At 34.5% G+C, this 14,859-nt stretch overlaps 1 protein-coding gene across 2 annotated transcripts in view; it reads right to left on the reverse strand.

The window, feature by feature from the left end:
* Nucleotides 1-1,249: 1,249 nt before the first annotated feature.
* Nucleotides 1,250-14,859, reverse strand: part of BBS9 (Bardet-Biedl syndrome 9) — a 162,589-nt gene continuing 148,979 nt past the window's right edge. The window contains exons 9-12 of one of the 2 annotated variants that reach the window (XM_081800295.1): nucleotides 13,257-13,359; nucleotides 11,068-11,172; nucleotides 8,623-8,637; nucleotides 1,250-1,434 (exon numbers count right to left, since the gene is read on the reverse strand). In XM_081800295.1, the coding sequence (XP_081656421.1) occupies nucleotides 1,265-1,434; nucleotides 8,623-8,637; nucleotides 11,068-11,172; nucleotides 13,257-13,359 (393 nt within the window). In that variant the 3' untranslated portion in view covers nucleotides 1,250-1,264. The remainder of the gene's footprint in view (nucleotides 1,435-8,622; nucleotides 8,638-11,067; nucleotides 11,173-13,256; nucleotides 13,360-14,859) is intronic. The other variant, XM_081800297.1, reaches the window with a different exon arrangement.

The raw sequence follows: 14,859 nt of genomic DNA on the forward strand, positions 1-14,859 counted from the left end.
GCATCCATTTTTATTCAATCTCTGTTGGTTTTCATCCACCTATAGTAAAAATTACCCACTCAGAAGCCAGGGTCTTAAACATTTTTCAAAGACACCAATAAATTCAGTGTGCAGCATGCCATTTCCAACTATATTCCCAGGAGAGTATAGGAGACCCAAGGAACTAATACATTTGTATAAGATGTTGTAAGGATAGTGACTCTTTCCACCTTTTTTATAACCCAAATGTGTTATAAGAAAATTGAGAAGAAAGAGAAGGGAAGGGAAAAGGAGAAAGAAACCAAACAGTATAAAACTATTTGCTAACAAAGTGTGTGTGTGTGTGTGTGTGTGTGTCCAAACTCAATTCAAACTAAAGAATAGAATAATTGTAACAAAGAGTATTTAATTTTGGAGATTTTTCATTGAGTTAGATATAAATAAAGCTTTTTAAACACTTCAAATTAATGAAAAATAAATTTTAAGTACTTTAAGTAATTAATAACACAAAAGTTGACTTACCATAAATTTCTAAACCTTGTGGAAAATACTCTTTGTATTCTAAATCCTATCCACTAATGCCTGGGTCCCCGAGGATGCATATCATAGTCAACAGTGCCAATTTTTAATAAGGGATTTGAAAAGGTTGATTTAATTCCCAGATTTTTTTTTTTAATTCCTCCCCATCACCAGGATTAGAAACCCTGGTTACTGAAGATGTTTTATCCAATCAACATCTCTCTCTTTTCTAAGCTACTCAGAAAGAAAAACTGATACCTGGAGAAAGTCACACCTTCACAAATTACCCCAAATTCACTGTGATATTCAAGCTTTATATAAGAAGCCTCTTTCAAAGGATCAGAACCAGAGAATTGAACAATCGCCCCCTCCAGCTGCTGGAGAAAGCAAAACCACAAAGAGCATCTACTTATGAGATTACTTTTTAGGGGCATAGAATATACTTTAAAAAGGTACATAGCCAAAAACCTACAATAAAGATGAATAATAAATATTTACATTCCAAGCCAAAAAATTCCAGTCTAAAAAGAAACATTTGATGTTTTCATTTCTGAATACTGAAGCAAAATGATTATAATAATTTTAATCAAACTTAAAAGGTACACCTTATTACCTTGTTCATATAAGCTATTTGTCTTTGAACAGGCAAACAAGAGAGAAAAATCTTTGAGGCATTTTTATATTCTGACTTAACAATTATCTGATAATTACCCTATCATTACCTGCTGATGAAGGATTCCATTCTGAATTCTTAACATTTCTGATGTTACAGGCATGTTACTTCAAAAGTCCTACCTGGAAAGAGACTGAGAAGACTAACTGGAGATTTGTTGGTATCAATAGTCAGTTTGTGGCTTGCAGTTTTTGAAGGCTGACCTGGTAGACAGATTAATTTCAGGGGAAGTCTAAATTTACATTGGATAACCCGAGGAATGCCTGAAATAAAAAGAGAGAAATGTAGATTCATAGACTTGACAGAAAATTTGACCCCAAAAAATTTGAACTATATTAATAGTTTGAGTAGCAATATATCTTATTTTAAAATTTTGCTCCGGCCCATTTCATTTAGCATAACTGAAAAAACTACAAAGTATTATCATAATACAAATTTTTATATTATTGTCAAAAAGTTCAAGACAAAAATAAGATCCTAAAAAAGAGCGTAGGCATGACGTCTGCCTTTAATATAAGATCATACTTTAAAAAACATCACAGGTGAACACTATACAACACGGTATATTTACTCAGAGAGGGAGACAAACCATAAGAGACTCTTAATCATAGGAAACAGACTGAGCGTTGCTGGAGGGGAGGGGGCTGGAGATGGGGTAACTGGGTGATGGACATTAAGGAGAACACGTGATGTAATGAGCACTGGGTACTACACAAGACTGATGAATCACTGAACTCTACCTCTGAAACTAATAATATACTATATGTTAATTAATTGAATTTAAATTAAAAAAATTTTAAAAGAAGGCAAAAAAAAAAAACCCAGTTAATTCAATTTTATATTCAATTACTGAACCATCTTTAAACTAAGATCTTCAAATCTCTAGCCCCTAAAATGAGCAAATATGTATATGAAATCTGTATCAGGAAGATGCTATATGACCTTATCTAATATTTTTTCTACCACCAAAAAATTTAAATCTTTAGCTATTTTTACTTATTGAAGATTCAAATTACAATTAAAAATCTACAATAAATTATAAGCATGAAGGCAGAATTTGCTCTACTGTAGTTCTACTTAAGTTCATGTCATTTTACACAGTAATATTAAGAATATTACTTTCATATGAATTAAATTTTTCTCAATCCATTTAACTTTACATATCACTGATAAGTGACATTTTGAAAGTATTACATGGTCATTCAACTGAATTTTTCAGTACATTTACAGGCATATTGAAAAACGTAACTAAATAAATAACAATGAAGAGTTTTATGTCAAAATTAAAAGTTTTTAAGATCATTCCTTTCAGGGGCGCCTGGATGGCTCACTCGTTAAGCATATGCCTTCGACTCAGGTCATGATCCCAGGGTCCTGGGATCAAGCCCCACATCTGGCTCCCTGCTCGGCGGGAAGCCTGCCTGCTTCTCCCTCTCCCACTCCCCCTGCTTGTGTTCCCTCTCTCGCTGTCTCTCTCTGTGTCAAATAAATAAAATCTTAAAAAAAAAAACATTCCTTTCAATATTTTTACAGAGAATGAAATTGAAACCAAAGCAAATTAGGTTCTCTACTTATAAATCTAGCAAAGCCATTCTACAACTTCAGTGTTCTCTTTTATTCTAGGATTCCACCTTTGATTAGATAAGATAAAAGGTAATATACTGAAACCTCTATCTTAGTATATTGCTGTAGAGAAATGAAAAACTTAAAATGTCCTACTCTACTTGATGTAGCCACACATTAATTCCTTTATCTCTTTATAGTGGAGTCAGTGAGCAGCCTAAAAATAGCAAAAGCAGAAGCAGTTAAAGCTTGGGGACATGATCCCAAAGCAGGATCCCTAGAATTAGCGATATATTCTGTTAATGCCAATTGGAGTTGTAGGGCTTGCTCGACATCCAAGCTGGTAGTACACTTTCCAGCACTATTTATTCACGAGGATAGTGAGAGAGCTCAACAATGGCAAGCATACTGATATATGAGGTCAATTAAATACTTTTTCAGAGCATGTGGAGCATATTTGTGATTCTCTTCAACATAATCTATTATCCATTAAATTTTACATAGCTCATTTTTTGCTGATAACCAACAGATGTTAAATTCACTTCTCCTGGAATCCTAGATGCAAATTATAACTGGTGTCTCTTCAGAAAAGTCCCAAGGCATTATTTCCTGACATTCTCTGAGGTTTTAAAGGCATGTGTATTTGTACTTTACAATGATGAAATGTTCTGTCTCAAAATATTATGGTAACATGATCTAAGCTACTGTTCAAACCACAACCATCAATATCACCATAAAAATATTACAAAGCATTATTTTTTCCAACTTCATATATTCCATATAACCCTAAATTATGGAAATATACCTACTAATATGTTTCCTCTACAATATATAAATTACAGCCTCAATTAATAGATGCAGCCTGGAAAGAACAAAGACACTAAAACCTATTTCCATTTCCTTCATTTTTAATGAATGTAGTAATGGAAAAAAATCCTTCATCTTTTGACAATTCTGTACAGGCACGAAGAGAAGCTACCTTTCTATATACTTTCACCCAAAGTCTGAGCTAAGTGTTCAAACAAAATTTGACTATAAATGTCCTTCTAAAACTATACTGCTAAAACTGTGGCTCTACTTCACTTGGATCAGATAGATACTACTTGAGTTGGTGGTAAAAAAAAAAAAAATTAATCACAATCAGTAACACTGGCCTTATGTTACTGAGTCTATATATTTGAAGATTATTACCCTAAATTTCCAAGAACCTAGAGCTAAAGAAACTGGTCATATATATATGTTTTCAGAAATTGAAACAAATGGCTTGCAAGCACTAATGAACCCAAGAAGGGAAATACATTATAACTCAATTCACAACTCAAGTTAGTTAATGACAGTATCACACACTAGGGCAATGGTCTGCAGTTGCTAAGATTTGTAGAAACCCTCCAGAATTGCTTTTCTCTCCAAGAACTGTAAACCTGTTTCATAGGACATTTGGAAAACATTATTTTGAAAAATGATGACACTCATACTTAATAAAATGATTATGGCTATTCTTTAAATGCTGGCAGCTTGAAAAGTTTTACCACAGGCAGGGGGCGGGAGGTAGAAAATGAAATCCTTCAGAAACCAGTTTAAGGAAACCATATCTTTAAAAAGAAAAATTGAAATGCCAGTATTTAACACTACTTTCCATTAAATTAAAACCCCAGTCTTTTAAAATACAATCTCCAGTATTTAGACATGGGGTTTATCAGAGGCACACTTCTATTGAGCTTTACACTTTCTTGAAAAACCTGAAATGAAAATTTGGCTAACAATTTACTCTTCAGGTTGTGATTGCATCTAAGAACCTGAAGCCAGAGGTATAGAGGTATGTGTGAATGCATGCATATATGTACCTATAATAAGGAAAGAATTGCATGTATTTAAAGACTTTTCAAATTTGCTCCTAGAATAGCTTTTGACTTTGATGAAAGTCTAATTGGTCCTAACTTTGCCTACCATCAGTGATATTTTCTCTATGTAGTTGGAAAAACAGTCTCTGTATCTGGCTTATTCAAATAACTCTCTGTTAGGCTGAGAAAAAAAAAATTGGTCATTTACAATACTCAAATATTGGCCTACTCGTTCATCAGAATGATTTTGTTCTGCAGTTTTTTACCAAATATAATCACCTCTCCTTCAGACACTTCCCTTTCTAGCCTAACAGAGGAAATGGATAGTCGCAACTACTCTGGTGCAATTAATCACAAAATTATTTAACACTTAGAGAGAAAATTCACATCAAATCCACTCTTGACAGAACAATTTCTCCAGGAAGAGAATTCTAATTACACCTGGCACACCCAAGAGCCCAGTATCACTGTCAAGAGAGAAGCCAAATGTGCTTTGGGGGGGGAGAAAAAAAAGGAAAAAAGAACATATATATCAGAGTAGAATAACTATATATATTACACATCTATATAATGCCTTCAGAACTCTTTCCAGGGGCCTGCTAGAGTCATTTCATTTTTAAAACAAGGAACCCCAAAGCAGTAGCAATGTCTGGGAGCCAGAACTTCCTTGATCCCTTCCTGTTATGTCTGGCTACGTACTGTGCCCCTCTGCAGTCATGTTTTACACTGCCCATGTCATGTAACTTTAATGCAGACATAATGGAGACTAACTCTTATGGGACAACATAAAACCTCCTTTGCTTCTCTTTTTCCACATGTAAAAGCAGGACTGCTTATCTGCAAAGAGCCTGAACAGATCAGGCCAATAAAATGGACCAGTCTTTGAAATTTGAAGCCTTGTGTGTAAGTTAAGATCTAAGTAGCAACATATTATTTAATCTTGCCAACTAGGTGAAGCTGAATATTGTAACCCTACTCCGTAAAGCTTAATTATAATTTAAAAATATATCATAAGAGATTATTAGCTTTGTATTGAAATACTAAAATTTCCATGTATTGTGATTTTTTTTTTCTCATGGTTTGGGCTGAATTTACAGTAAGAGGGAGTAAATTCCTTTCAATAATAACCTTTGCCAGTTTTTTAAAGTTAAAATAAATCATTTAAATAATATGGTATTTTATAAAAGTTAGTATAAAATCTTACTAGCTAGATCCAATCTTGCCAAGTAAAATGTAAATATTCATTGTTAATAATCAGTTATTTTTAATAACCCAAAATCCTAATTTGACAAGTATATTTCATGTTATTAAGCTAAACACTTACTCCTATTAAAATGTTTCTCATATAAATATATTTTCACTTCCCAGATACAATGCAACTCAAGTTGTTGGCATTACCAAAACTGTATGAGTAAATTACTGCCATTATTTTTTAAGTATTTCTTTATTACTAATTAATATTGCTATCTAATATTTATCTTAAAATATCTAATAAACTGAGATAAACCACCACAGTAAGTCTGTGTCTAGAAAGAAAAATAGTCAAAGTAGGATATACTCTAAGTGCCTGTCATCTACCCTGACATCGCACAATTTAAAGATGAGTACTTAAACCCTGCTCTGGAGGAGCCCAAAATCTACTAGGGAAACCTAAGGAACAAACTTAATGAAATTCATATTATGATTGGTATTGCAGCAGAGTCATACATAAAGGATTTGGGGAAAACAAAACAGGTAACAATCAACATTAGCCCAGGTAAGTTCAAGGGGTCAGAACCTTGATGACATTGCCCCACAAATTCTAAACAAGATAGGAAATAGGCCCACACTGGGCGCCTGGGTGGCTCAGTTGGTTAAGCGACTGCCTTCGGCTCAGGTCATGATCCTGGAGTCCCTGGATCGAGTCCCGCATCAGGCTTCCTGCTCGGCGGGGAGTCTGCTTCTTCCTCTGACCCTCTTCCCTCTCATGCTCTCTGTCTCTCATTCTCTCTCAGATAAATAAATAAAAATCTTAAAAAAAAGAAAACAGTCTCTTTTTATACCCTCTCTTGTAGAATGCAATGGCTAGGAAAAAGAAAATTCAAAATGGGTTATATGAGGGCGCCTGGGTGGCTCAGTTGGTTAAGCGACTGCCTTCGGTTCAGGTCATGATCCTGGAGTCCCTGGATCGAGTTCCGCATCGGGCTCCCTGCTCAGCGGGGGGTCTGCTTCTCCCTCTGACCCTCCCCTCTCTCATGTGCTCTCTCTCATTCTCTCTCTCTCAAATAAATAAATAAAATCTTTAAAAAAAAAAAAAAAGAAATAGGCCCACAGAATAAGTACTCATAGTGCTCTGATTAGAGAGAGCAGCGGATCTATTCGGACACATAGAAAACAGACAATTTGTATGTCTCAAAGACGTGTGCATCAGTACAGGTCGTATATAATGTCAGTTTGTGCTGATACTAAGGACGCTAACACTGATCACTTGGTTATGGTGGTGTTACCAAACCACTCCTGCAGAGATACTGTTTTCTCCTTGTAATTAAAAAGTAATCTATGAGGAAAAAAAAAAAAAAAAGTAATCTATGAGGTAATGTTTTGAGACTGAATATTCTATTACTCCAATGAATTTAGTGTCCATTGATGAATCTTTCCTGAACTAATTATTACAAAGATTTGGAGAATGATTCTCTATCACCCATTCTACACTTATTAGCTGACCTCCTTTTGCAGAGTTTTCCCTCTATACATGCCTTTATTTTATCACTGTACTCACAGATTCTATCTCTGTCTTCAACATATTATAATAAATTATCATTATTATGATTTTGATGCTCAAAATGTCCCATATCTAGCCAGTGGAAACTCCTCCACTGGCTTCTGAATCATTGTGAGGTACTGTGATCATTTCTCTTGACCACTTCTTTGCTCTCTGACCCAACAATATAGAACAGGCTCTCTTATTTTCCCTTCTCCAGACCTGGCAACAGCCTTTTCTCTAAGAACCCTGATCCCTTTGACTAGAGATGGTACTCAGATGTGAAGATCTCTGCAACAGAGGTGTTCACTGCTACTGAGCTGAAGCCTGAATAGGTATCTGCCCCATCTCCATCACCTCTACTCTACTCCACTGCAATAACCTCCAGCTGCACTTCTGACAGGCAATTTGGCTTCAAAACCAGTTCTTCACATTGAGTCAGAGTGATCTTTCCAAAATACAAATCTGTTCCTGTCCTTTCTGGGGCAAAAGCATGTGTGTGCATGTTCACATCCATGCACTTCATGACATACTTAAAACCATTTAGTGGCTGCCCTTTGGTCACAGAATAAACATCAAAACCACTAGCATGATCAAAAAGACCCCATAGGGCCTATCCTTTCTATACCCTAGTGACATTTTGACCACTTTACCCCAGCCCTCAATCAATTAAAAAAAAAAAAATAGAGGGCGCCCGGGTGGCTCAGTTGGTTAAGCAACTGCCTTCGGCTCAGGTCATGATCCTGGAGTCCCGGGATCGAGTCCCGCATCGGGCTCCTTGCTCGGCGGGGAGTCTGCTTCTCCCTCTGACCCTCCCTACCTCATGCTCTCTCTCATTCTCTCTCTCTCAAATAAATAAATAAAATCTTAAAAAATAATAAAATTTAAAAAAAATAGAAAGAAAAAGAAAACAGACAATGAGAATTCAGTGACGAACACCATTTTTCCTTATTTTGTCTTTATTTTAAGTAAAATAAGATAGCAGAGCATATGAGTAAATCACCAATAACTTACAGATATAAGTGGTCAATGACACTTTTGATTTTTTTTTTTTTCAAAAAAGTCATGGAGCTTCATTCTTTTTCATGACTCTGAAACAACTAATAATGAATGAAAAGTCTCTATGCGAGGAAACATTTATGATCCTCTCCATAGCCACATGAAGGCACTGAATCATCCTAAAGAAGTTTCTATAGTTAAAATAGCAGTCTATAAAAATAGTTCATTCATGGTATAATACCAGTTCAATTCACTGACCAAATTTCAATTCTGAAATTCATTTTGTTCTAAATTATCTTTTCACTTACCATCAGGATTTCGATCTATCCATCAGAGGCAATGCAAAAAAAGGATAGGGGAGAAAGAATGCAACAAATTATTTGTGGTAAAATTACAACACAAATTTAATACACATTTGCTTAAAAATATAAATTAAAGAGGGCACGTATTGAATGGAGCACTGGGTGTTATATGCAAACAATGAATCATGGATCACTACATCAAAAACTCATAATGATGTAATGTATGGTGATTAACATAACATAATAAAATAAAATTAAAAATATATATATATAAATTAAAATTTTTTAGATTCTCTCAGATGATTTAAATGGCCCCCAATAAAAATAAGTCAATTCACAACTGAAGAATATAACATGAATAAGTGAAATCTAACAATATATTTGTACATTCATTCTCAGAAGTCAATGACAGTGTGTTAATCCAGTGTAAATGTGGAAAAAAAAAAAAGACGTAAGGTATATGATCTAGACCAAGAGCAAACCAGACTCAATATGTAAATGACATCAAGAGGATTAAATGAATTGTTGGGAAAAAAATTTGAGGGAAATGCCAAATACACAATATTTCCAGTTACTCTCGCTTATATTATAATGTCTTTTTGTTTTGGCTTGTCTTGGTATTCCTTTATTTTTATAGACTTTTTTTACATTTTAATTTCTAATTAACTTTCAACTAATTAATGCTATGCTCTTTGGTTTAGCAATAATTTATAATCTTTTAAATTCTGTCTATAGGAAAGCATAATAGTTAAAAATGGTATGTATAACCATAAGATCCCAGACTGATTTTACAACTTTATAACGTATTTTTAAAGCATTTTGTCCACTTGCTATGTAACCCATTTATCTATTTTAAATTCATATTCAACCAGTGTCACCCCTTTCCCTGAAAACAAATGAAATACTTAGTTGAATTAAGGCATCAACAGTGTAACAAGGATAAAAAGTGTAAAAGTGCCTATGATTATTGAGACGCTCAATTAATGATAAATGATCTAGAGCTTTTAGCCAAATATTTCTTTCTTTTTTATTTCACAACTCAAAATTAAAATAACATTAAAACTTTCAATGTTCTTTTCAGAAATATCCAACTAAAGAAGTCTATCTCTCTTTGATGCCTTATGGAAGTTTTGTATTTCTTTCTGAAGCCAGCTTCCTCAAAGTCATTTAAACATAAAATATTTACATAACCCCAAATTTTGAAAATATAGATAAATGATTAAAATGGTCAATTCTGGTTAATAATGAATTTTTTTAACAACTTAAAGCAAAATAACTTACAAAGCAGAAGAAGTAGATTTTGAAAACATGTATTAAAGTTATAAAATTATCTTAGAGTATAGGGTTGTCAATGCTTAAGCCAGAAAATTCACTTAGACAAAATTAAAACTATAATTATTAAAAAACATTGCTAAATATACAAAGTGGACATCAACAGAAAAAAAAAGGTAATCAAGGCATCTCTAAAACTTTTAGAACTAAAAAATCTGTACAGAAATGTTTAAAAAACACAATGCAACATTGCTAAAATATCCTATTGTCAGTTACACTATGTTAAAACATTGGGAAAAAAAAAGCAATGACTAATTATTCATATTCTACCAATAAACAGATTGTCAAACAGTTAATATGAAAAATTCACTGCACAGGGAAAAAAACAAACTATAAAATTTGACCAAACGAAGTTGAAATTTACCACTAACTGAATCTCAACTGGACTGAAGATAACTTTTTTAATTTAAAAAGAGTTCCATGAAAAAGCACAGATCAAATTTTAGTAAATCTGTTCTTAAATATTTTAACACGTATGATACTAAAGAGTTTTATTTAGTCATTAAAACAGTGTCTGAAACTCTGAATACTGCTTTATATTAGAGCATTTCATAATAGTCTTTTTCACTAATTCACACAAGGCTTTTCTTCTTTTTTTTTTTTTTTTAAGATTTTATTTATTTATTTGACAGAGACACAGCGAGAGAGGGAACACAAGCAGGGGGAGTGGGAGAGGGAGAAGCAGGCTTCCCGCAGAGCAGAGAGCCTGATGCGGGGCTCGATCCCAGGACCCCGGGATCATGACCTGAGCCGAAGGCAGACGCTTAACGTCTGAGCCACCCAGGCGCCCCAGGCTTTTCTTCTTTGTTCAAATAGGTGAAGTCTAATACCATTCTTTGAGTGTGAATAAAAATATATCATATTTGCTATTAATTGAGAAGACAGAATCAAACATTATATGTGGAAATCAGCTAAATAGACTTATCTCTAATAATTCATAACACATAACAGTAATTTGGACATATAATTTTATTTAACACTAGGAAAGAATTATTTTTCCATTTAGTAATATTTTACAATGTGTTTTTCAGTCTTAAACACTTAAATATTTAACTCATAACCCCAATATTTTAAAAGGAGTAATTAGGCTTATAAATCTGTGAACAACTGTGTGCTTACCTGATGGTCTGGAATAAGAAACAACAGCATTTCCTTCCAATTGAGGTGGTGTATAACTCCCTTTCAGATAAACAGAAAAGGATACTGTTCTACTCATCTCTGGTGCTATAAGCAACGTAAAAGTAATATTAAGTTACAAAATCTTGGACAATTATTATTAACAACAGTTAAAATTATGCATACACTACATTCCAGCTAGTATCCTAAGCACTTTACATGGATTAATTTATTTAATCCTCACAATAACCCAGTAAGGTGTGTACTATTATTGTCCCCAACTTTTGTGCATGAGGAAACTGGCTACGGAGAGATTAAGAAGCTTACCCAAGGTCATACAGCTAATAAAGAACTGGAAACTGACTTCAGAACAAGGGTGCCCATATTCTACATCACTGCTTCTCTTTAGTCAGATGAATAGGCAGCATGATCAGAGAAATATGTACACAAAAAGGCAAGAGAATCTGGGAACAGGGATTAGTACAGTTTATCATGGCGAGAATACAGACTGCAGGAGAAAATGGGAGGGGGGACTGCATAAGGATGTAACTATAACTGTAACAACTTTGCAGATTGTACATAGACTTCTACATTCATGTATTTGACCTCCAACCTGTGTTAGGCAGTCTTAAGAGGTTTTTAACTGGAAAAATAAATTGTTCAGAATGTGTTTTAGAAAGACAAATTGGTTTCCTGAGATTAGGAATTCCTCATATCAGTGAGATCATATCATACATGTCTTTCTCTGACTTATTTCACTTAGCATAATACCCTGGAGTGGTGGGGAGTAGGAGGGATGGGGTGGCTGGGTGATAGACATCGGGGAGGGTATGTACTATGGTGAGTGCTGTGAATGGTGTAAGACTGTGCAATCACAGACCTGCACCTCTGAAACAAATAATACATTATATGTTAAAAAAAAAAAAAAGAAGATAGTAGGAGGGGAAAAATGAAGGGAGGGAAATCGGAGGGGGAGACGAACCATGAGAGACTATGGACTCTGAGAAACAAACTGAGGGTTCTAGAGGGGAGGGGCGTGGGGGGATGGGTTAGCCTGGTGATGGGTATTAAAGAGGGCACGTACTGAATGGAGCACTGGGTGTTGTGTGCAAACAGTGAATCATGGAACACTACATCAAAAACTAATGATGTAATGTATGGTGATTAACATAATAAAATAAAATTAAAAAATATATAAAAATAATAATTAAAATAAAGAAAGACAAATTGGAAGTACCATGAAAAAAAATTAGAAAATAAAGTGAGAATCCAATGATTGGGCATCACTACAAAGTTACTTCAACCATTCAACCATTCATTCAATGTTTCAATTAATATTTTATTGAATTCCTCCTATCTGCCAGGCGCACTCAAGTAAGGGTTGATAATACAAAGGCGAAAGAGAGAAATAGGTTCTTGACGTCATGAATAAGATACAGAATGACCAGCTGAACAGCAGCAGTAAACAAAGAAAGAAAAAGGCTAGAAAGATAAAGCAGAAATCATTTTGATGGGACTAATGACAACTGGGATGCAAATGATAGGACATGAGAGATTCTGTGCAAAGAAATCTTACCAAGAGTGGCCATTTATGACCTGTCTACTATTTTAGGCATTATTACAGGTATCTTCCATAGCTTCATTTTCTAATTAAATCTGCAAAACAGCCCTGCAAGACAGATATCACTATCCCCTTTCTGCAGATTAAAAGAAATTGAGGTTCCAAGTAATTACTAAAGTAGCTTGCTGAAGATTACACATCGAGTAAGTGTCAGAGCCAGAATTCAAATTCAGGCCAGACTCCAAAACCAATATTCTTTCTTCACACATAACTGATTCAATAAACAGCTCACTAGAGAAACACCAATAAAGAAAGCCTTCCAAATTATAGTATTTAACTACAATTACAGGCCCATCTAGTTAAGGAAAGCACTTGAAAATCTATAATTACTTCAGCTCAATGACCATTCACTGAATATTGCTATTTTTTAAAAAAAGTATCATTCATGCTTGATGTTTAGAGGGGAAATATAACCAAAACAACACAATCATTGATTTTAGAAAGATACCAGCCTCACTATTCAGACAAGAAATACAGCCATGAAATAAACATACTAACCAAAAAAAAAATTCTTTTAATTAAAAGAAAACCTCACACCATGATAGACTTTAAGCCAAAACAGAACACTTACCCATAAATTCAAAGGTGAACTGATCACAGGTCAATACTAAAGGTGGTTGCACATAGACTGATAATTTGGCTTTTTGCAGCGCCAGTCGATTCTGCAATGTGACCTAAGGAAACAGAAATTGTTATTAACAGAAAATTACATTTTATCCAAATTGATAGGATAGCAAAAGTATGTAAAAAATCATTAGCAAATAATTAGGAAACATTATCTGAGAAAAAATGAGTAGTGGCAAAACATAACATGTAACATAAATAGTAGATTAACTGGTAAGTAGGTAAGTGGTACTTTCTACCGTTAGAAACTGGACAAAGGAGTTAAACAGACTTTCCTCCAAAGGAGATATAGAAATGGCCAAACGCACATGAAAACATGCTCAATATCTTTAATCACTATGAAATAGAAGTTAAAACCACAATGAGATACTACTACACATCTAAAATGCTATAATCAAAAGAACAGACACAAAATAGGTGTTAGCAAGAATGTGAGGAAAAACACCTCATACATTGCTGATGGGAATGTAAAATGGTATAGCCATGCAAGAAAATAGTTTCTTAAAAAATTAAACATAAATTTACCATATGACCTCACAATTCCATGCCAAGAGAAATGAAAACATACGTCCCCCCAAAGCCTTGTACACAGATTTCATAGCAGCATTCTTCACAATAGCCAAAAGTAGAAACAACCCAAATGTCCATCAACTGATGAACGGATAAGCAAAATATGGTATATCCTTACAATGAAATAGTATTCAGCGTATTCAGTAATCAAAAGAAATGAAGTACTGGCACGTGCTACAACATGGGTAAACCTTAAAAACATTGTGCTAAGGGGTAGAAGCCAGTCACAAAGAACCACATATTGTATGATTCCATTTATATGAAATGTCCAGAATAGGCAAATCTATAGAGACAGAAAATAGAAGTTGCTGAGGGATGGGAACGGGGGAGGGGTGGATGATGGAAGAGGAAAGGGAGCATGTGGTTACTTTAAAGGGGGACAAAAATGTTCTAAAATTAAATTCTGGTTATGGTTCCACAACTCTGCAAATATAGTAAAAATCACTGAACTGAACTCTTTATATGAGCAAATTGTATGGTATATGAATTATATCTCAATAAAGATATAAAAAATGTTCTATCAAAAGCAAAGGACATTGCTGCTATAAACACTGGGGTGCACATGCCCCTTCGGATCACTACATTTGTATCTTTGGAGTAAATACCCAGGAGTGCAATTGCTGAGTCATAGGGTAGCTCTATTTTCCACTTTTTGAGGAACCTCCATACTGTTTTCCAGAGTGGCTGCACCAGCTTGCATTCCCACCAACAGTGTAGGAGGGTTCCCCTTTCTCCGCATCCTCACCAACATCTGTCATTTCCTGACTTGTTAATTTTAGCCATTCTGACTGGTGTGAGGTGGTATCTCATTGAGGTTTTGATTTGGATTTCCCTCATGCTGAATGATGTTGAGCACTTTTTCATGTGTCTGTGGGCCATTTGGATGTCTTCTTTGGAAAAATGTCTGTTCATGCCTTCTGCCCATTTCTTGATTGGATTATTTGTTCTTTGGGTGTTGAGTCTGATATGTTTTTAGCAGC

Source organism: Leptonychotes weddellii, chromosome 12 (assembly GCF_054177405.1).
Source record: "Leptonychotes weddellii isolate Sample4059 chromosome 12, ASM5417740v2, whole genome shotgun sequence".
Classification (NCBI taxonomy): Eukaryota; Metazoa; Chordata; class Mammalia; order Carnivora; family Phocidae; genus Leptonychotes; species Leptonychotes weddellii.